General features: G+C 38.4%; 1 protein-coding gene across 1 annotated transcript in view; it reads left to right on the top strand.

The window, feature by feature from the left end:
• The window catches only part of ano10b (anoctamin 10b), a 20,053-nt gene that overhangs the window by 8,885 nt on the left and 3,668 nt on the right, over positions 1–7,500 (top strand). Inside the window, exons 5-10 of the mRNA XM_034684798.1 lie at positions 894–1,010; positions 2,907–3,023; positions 3,518–3,856; positions 3,984–4,166; positions 5,469–5,524; positions 6,064–6,138. Of these exons, the coding sequence (XP_034540689.1) occupies positions 894–1,010; positions 2,907–3,023; positions 3,518–3,856; positions 3,984–4,166; positions 5,469–5,524; positions 6,064–6,138 (887 nt within the window). The remainder of the gene's footprint in view (positions 1–893; positions 1,011–2,906; positions 3,024–3,517; positions 3,857–3,983; positions 4,167–5,468; positions 5,525–6,063; positions 6,139–7,500) is intronic.

Genomic DNA, 7,500 nt, shown 5'->3' with positions numbered 1-7,500 from the left:
ATTGTTAAATATAAATGTTGAATGTTAAATATAAATGTTGATTTTTAAATATAAATGCTAAATATAAATGTAAATGTTAAATATTTATTGTAAATATTAAATGTTAAATACAAATTTTAAATCTAAATATTAAATGTTAAATATAAATGTTGATTGTTAAATATGAATGCTAGATATAAATTGAAATGTTGAATGTTAAATATAAATGTTAAATCTAAATCTAAAGGTTGAATGTTAAATATAAATGTTGATTGTTAAATATAAATGCTAAGTATAAAGGTAAATGTTAAATGTTTATTGTAAATATTAAATGTTAAATACAAATGTTAAATATAAATGTAAATGTTAAATAATTATTGTAAATATTAAATGTTAAAATTAAATGTTAAATATAAATGTTAAATATAAATGTTAAATATAAATGTTAAATATAAATGTTTATTGTTTAATATAAATGCTAGATATACATTTTAATGTTGATTGTTAAATCTAGATATTAAATGTTAAATCTAAGTGTTACATTTTTATATCTCTTCACTGTCGGACAAAGAACAGGATGTTATTTTTGGAGATCAGCATGCTTTACTCTTGAGTGTCATTCAGAATATTAATATTTGTAGGGTGAACTAAAAGCTGTCTTGGTATGGTAAATATTTCAGAGAAAGTTCCAGGCACAGTTTTTAACAATATCTTTAGCAACTAGCCAAAACTGTCTGTCTCTGCATCTGAGCCTGAAGAGGATGCATGTCAGTAAGTTTTGTAAACACACTGTACATTTTAATTTAGTTATCATGTTTAGTGAAGCCTTGTTTTTGTTTTTATTTTTATTTTAGTTAACTTTAAGTTTTTGTCACTTCATTACTTTTTTGCAAACATAACAACTTTGGTTGCAGGGAGGAAACTTGAGTCAGCGGGTGTTATCAAGGACATGTTTCCACTCCACAATGAAGACCAACTGAAAGATCTCAGTGAAGCCTGGTACGCTGGAAATCAGCTGGCTCAGCCACTAGGTGGGTGGAAATACAACACACACCAAACGAACACATATACACTCACACACAGACAATCAGACACAATGTAAACATTTTTGTATTATTTGAAGCAGAGGTGGCGACTGAGCAATAGACAGCTTTATGAATGAGGAAGTGTAACTACAGCTTGTAGAGAGGATGTGGTCACTGTGGTGCAGCAGTAAGAATGTAGGAGTACTTGATGTTATACTCAGTGTGTTTTTGACGTATTATACGTCCTTTCTATCTATCTATCTATCTATCTATCTATCTATCTATCTATCTATCTATCTATCTATCTATCTATCTATCTATCTATCTATCTATCTATCTATCTATCTATCTATCTATCTATCTATCTATCTATCCATATTTCATCAAACCATTCATCCAAATTCCATTCATCCATCCATTCATCCACTTTCTATCCTCCATCCATCCATCCACCCACCCATCCATCCACATTTCATCGGTCCAAATTCCATTCTTCCAAATTCCATCCATCAATCCATCCATCCATCCATCCATCCATCCATCCATCCATCCATCCATCCATCCATCCATCCATCCATCCATCCATCCATCCATCCATCCACTTTCTATCCTCCATCCATCCATCCATCAATCCATCCATCCATCCACTTTCTATCCTCCATCCATCCATCCATCCATCAATCCATCCATCCATCCACTTTCTATCCTCCATCCATCCATCCTTCCATCCATCCATCCATCCATCCATTCACATTTCATCGATACAAATTCCATTCTTCCAAATTCCATCCATCCATCCATCCATCCATCCATCCATCCATCCATCTACATTCCATCACTCCATCTATCCATCCATCCATCCATCCATCCATCCACTTTCTATCCTCCATCCATCCATCCACCCATCCATCCACATTTCATCGATCCAAATTCCATTCTTCCAAATTCAATCCATCCATCCATCCATCCATCCATCATCCATCCATCCATCCATCCATCCATCCATCCATCCATCCATCCATCCATCCATCCATCCATCCACCCATCCATCTATCCATCCATCCATCCATCCATCCATCCACTTTCTATCCTCCATCCATCCATCCATCCATCCTCCATCCATCCATCCATCCATCCATCATCCATCCATCCACATTCCAATCTCCATCCATCCATCCATCCTTCCGTCCATCCATCCATCCATCCATCCATCCATCCATCCATCCATCCATCCATCCATCCATCCATCCATCCTTCCGTCCATCCATCCATCCATCCATCCATCCATCCATCCATCCATCCATCCATCCATCCATCCATCCATCCATCCTTCCGTCCATCCATCCATCCATCCATCCACCCATCCATCCATCCTTCCGTCCATCCATCCATCCATCCATCCATCCATCCATCCATCCATCCATCCATCCATCCATCCATCCATCCATCAATCCATCCATCCATCCATCAATCCATAATTCCACATTTCATCCAAATTCCATTCTTCCAAATTCCAGCAATCCATAATTCCACATTTCATCTAACCATCCATAGATTTGGATGAATGGTTGGATGAAATGTGGATAGATAGATAGATAGATAGATAGATAGATAGATAGATAGATAGATAGATAGATAGATAGATAGATAGATAGATAGATAGATAGATAGATAGATAGATAGATAGATAGATAGATGCATCCCACTCACACTCACATAAATGCTTTTATGCACACACTTGCAGAAGCTGTGTATGTTCATGTTCGAGGCTTTCTTTTTCTCTCTCTCAACCTGAGGAGGATTTTGAATTGAAATTGTGTGTCTCAGTTATCGTCTTTGCCAAAACAAAACTGATCCACACGCACACTTTGACCCTGACCCTGTGTGTGTCTCTTCCTCCAGATGGAGTAAACAGGTATTTTGGAAGCTCAGTGGCTTTGTACTTCAGCTTCCTGGATTGCTACACCTGGTCTTTGCTTCCACCTGCAATACTTGGCCTGGCTATAACATATTTCTCAGGTAGGTGTGTGGATTCATTTATTCTTGTTTTATGGCATCTTACCTTTGAAATAAAGAAATTCAGTTTTATTTAACACTGATATAAATTTATATAATTACAACACTTTTTTAGGAAATTGTCAAACTGGTGACAAATAATATCGCTGAGGCGATTTTTATATGTTAGTAGTTCATACTGTTTTTCTCTGAGAAGACTGGAGGCTGTAATCACTGCCAAAGGTGCTTCAACAAAGTATTAAGTAAAGGGTCTGAATACTTGTGCACATGGGATATTTGAGTGTTTTATTTTTAATTCATTTGCAAAAAATTCTACAAAACATTTTTCACTTTGTCATTATGGGGCATTGTGTGCAAATTGTTGAGGGAAAAATTATGTAATCCATTTTGGAATAAGACTGTAACACAACAAAACGTAAAAAAAAGTGAAGGGGTCTGAATACTTTCAGTACCCACTGTATATAAACAAACATAATGGACTCCTTTTCCCACCACAGGGGAGGTTCAAAATGAGATGGTGGACTCAATCTCAGGTTCAGGGGCCAAAGTCGATGAAGGTGACCCTGAACCAGCGGTCTCCGGTCACATCATCCAGGCTTTGTTCAGCATGCTCTGGTCCACTGTGGTCATGGAGATGTGGAAGCGCCGCAGCTCTTCCCTGTCTTTCCGCTGGGGGACCCTTCACCTGGCAGAGCGCTTTGCAGAGCCCCGACCTGCTTTCAAAGGCACACTCGGGGTCAACCCTGTGACGGGTCGTATGGAGCCGCTCTTTCCTGAGTGGCAGAGGGATGTGCGTATGGCGCTGGTGTCTCTCCCTGCAGTTGGGATGTTTCTAGGTATACATTCACTTTGATCTGAATTGAATGTGAGATATGAAACAGTGTTATGAAATTATTATTATTATTATTATAGGTTTCAGAAACAACACCTGATGTCTTCCTCTCTGTCATGCCTCCTCTGCAGGGTTAGTGGTTCTGGGTATGCTTTGTTTCTATTGGGGAGAGGCCAAGACGAACCAGCTACATAAAGACTGGGACTCCTTGCTGTCTCAGACTTTGCTCTACGTGCCCTCCGTGCTTCACATCGTCTATACAAACGTGCTGGCAACTGTTTACAAGATGATGGCGCAAATGCTGACTGAGTACGGTGAGTATAAGATGGAGGGCATGTCATGGGATGAGTTGGGATATAGGGTCATGTTTGGTGGTGAACAAAGTGCCCAACTTCAATATTTCAATATAAGTATAGACCCTCCCGGTCAAATATTACTCCAATACATATGAGAGTTACACGGTCAAATTATTACTCAAGTGAAAGTGCTGGAGTGCTTTCTTTTAAATATTATAAAACATTAAAACTTCTTCTTATAAATAGCTCAAAACATTGTGGAGTGCAGTCAAGAATACAGAAGTATACATTCTGCAACATTTTGTTAATTTAGCTTGTTAAAAATTTAACTTGCATGCTCAAGATTTCCAGATTTGCAGCTTTATAAAGCTAGAAATATACATACACTACCAGTCAATGTTTGGACACACCTTCTCATTCAATTTTATTTTAATTATTTTCAACACAACTGATGGTCTCAAACACATTAAGAAGGCAAGTCATTCTACAAATGAACTCTTGACAAGGCTCATGTTAATCAGAAACCATTCCAGGAGACCACTTCATGAAGCAGACTGAGAGAATACCAAGAGTATGCAAAGCTGTCATGAAGGAAAAAGGGGGCTACTTTACAGAATCTAAAATATAAAACAGATTCTGTGAGGGCCCACTCATGGCCCCTCCAGGGCCCTGCTTGCATCTTTAATTATTACTATTATTATTATTATTAGTAGTAGTAGTAGTAGTAGTAGTAGTAGTAGTAGTAGTAGTAGTATTATAATGGATGCGGTAGAGTAAATATTTCTGTATGGTCTATTTGGATAGTCTGTTGTTCAATAAGTGTTGACCCAATTTGGTCCTCAATATCCCCTGGTGGAGTTGATGGCTTAATTCCTTTTGATGTGATGGACACAAAAACCCATCCCAGAGCGTTCCACTAAATTTCAGAATATTTGCTACCAGTTGGTCCATTTGTACACAGCAGCAGTTTTGGTCTCATGATCAGCGTCAAGGCCACCTTTTTAAGGTCTCGATCATGTCTCTGAACCAAAGTGTTTTACTTGGTCTTGTCTTGGTCTCAGACTGCATGGATGCCAGATTTTAAATCAAAACCACTGAAGACCACCACTGATAGGCTTTTTGTACACATCATCTCTCGATCCTGTGTCCCTGGTTTAAAGTGTGAGCTTAAGGGGAAAGTGATGCGACCTGTAAAGTCACCTTCTTCTCACACTTTTTGTGTTGTGGTGCTTCAAAAATCTCCAAACTTTTTTGGAAGATTTGGGATTATTTCTTTTTAAACAAATATTTTTTTACACATATTTGTCTTCTTCCCTTCAGAAAACCACAGAGAGGAGTCCGCCTTTCAGAAGCATCTGACAGCCAAAGTCTTGGTGGTTAGTTACCTTCCTACTTTTAAACTATTGTTTTATACTTCTGTGTTCATATCTTTATTTATTTATGTTGTCTTCTTCTTCTTCTTCTTCTTCTTCTTCTTCTTCTTCTTCATCTTATTATTATTATTATTATTATTATTATTATTATTATTATTATTATAATTATTATTATTATTATTATTATTATTATTATTATTATTATTATTATTATTATTATATTAATTATGATTGTTATTATTATTAGAATTATTATTATTATTATTATTATGATTGTTATTATTATTATTATTATTATTATTATTATTATTATTATTATTGTTATTTATATTAATATTATCATTATTATTATTATTATTATTAATATAAGTAGTAGTAGTAGTAGTAGTAGCAGTAGTAGTAGTATTATTAGTATTATTAGTATTATTAGTATTATTAGTATTATTATCATTTTTTGTATTATTATTATTCTGATTATTATCATTATGATTATTATTATTATTATTATTATTATTAACTTGAGTCTTCCTCCCTGCCTCCAGTTCACCTTCTTCAACTACTTTGCGGTGCTCTTCCACATTGCATTCTTCAAGCAGGATGTGCCCATGCTCCGTAAGGTAAGCTAAGCTCTAAAGTTGCAAAGTTGCCAAGTCTGCCAATAACAAATGTGCCTTTTCAGGGTTAGGAAAAGTGCAAGAAAAAAATCCTAGTAGAGCGTACACCTAAACCGAGATGAGTGCTCGGTGGGAGTCTCCCAAAGAGAGCTAATTTCCGTGGCAGGACTGGCCCCATCTGCAGATAACTGTAGCCTAGCTTGCGTGCTGTTTCTCCCTGCAGTTTCTCATTAAAGGGGCCGAGCTAAGCAGCATCCATTGTGTCAGGTACAATTACTAGTGACAGCTAACTCATACAACCCCACATCAAAAGCACTGACATATCACTTTAAAAAGTCTGTGCTTGGTCAAGTAGGTTCAATCCGGTTGCACTTTGAGAAACTAGTACGCCAATAATATGAATAAGCTGATATTAGAAAGCAAGATCTGCCTCCTACACCGCCTTCAGAACACCATCCCTCTCTCTGGTTCCGTACTGAAGTGGTTCCAATCTTACCTGACCGGAAGGGCAGGGTACGTCACCATCTGCAGCGCAAAGTCCAGGACTCACCATGTCACTTATGGAAGGGTCAGTCCTTGGCCCAACCCTCTTCACCCTGTACATGCTTCCTCTCAGCCGGCATGGAGTATCATTCCACTGCTACGCTGATGACACACAGTTATACCTCAGGACAGACACCACCCCCTCTGGAGCCAGTCCACCCACACCCACATCCACAGTAACCTACTGCCTGGAGGAGATAAAGGCATTGATGGACCAAAAATTCCTACAACTCAACAGTTCCAAAACTGAAGCCCTCTTAGTCAGCACCCCCCCCTGACCCAGTCATCTCCAATCACCACCATATCCTTGACAGGCCTAAACATTCCCCTCTCATCCATAGCAACAAATCTGGGTGTTACAATCGACCCTCACCTCACCTTTGAGGCCCACATCAAAAATATCTGTTAAACCTATTTCTGCCAACTCAGAAACCTCTCCAAACTCCGCCCTTCACTCTCTCTCTCTCTGATGCAGAAAAACTGGTCCATGCCTTTGTCTCCTCCAGGTTAGATTAGTGAAACGCACTTCTCATCGGGATCCCTGGCAAAAGCCTTCAAAGGCTGCAGTACACCCAGAACTGTGCAGCCAGGATCCTGATGAGAGTGCGTAAACATGAACACATCACACCCATCCTGCAATCACTCCACTGGCTTCCAGTTTCACGCAGGATTGAATTCAAAATCTCTCTGCTGACCCATCAGTGCATCCATGGGCACGCCCCCACATACCTGAAAGAACTGCTGACTCAACAGACCACGACAAGAACCCTCCGCTCCACCAACACCAACCGCCTCCACTGCCCTCGAACCAGGCTCCACAAT

Source organism: Notolabrus celidotus, chromosome 6 (assembly GCF_009762535.1).
Source record: "Notolabrus celidotus isolate fNotCel1 chromosome 6, fNotCel1.pri, whole genome shotgun sequence".
NCBI lineage: Eukaryota > Metazoa > Chordata > Actinopteri > Labriformes > Labridae > Notolabrus > Notolabrus celidotus.
Note: the sequence above shows the minus strand (reverse complement) of the source record. Positions and strands in the feature narration are given on the sequence as shown.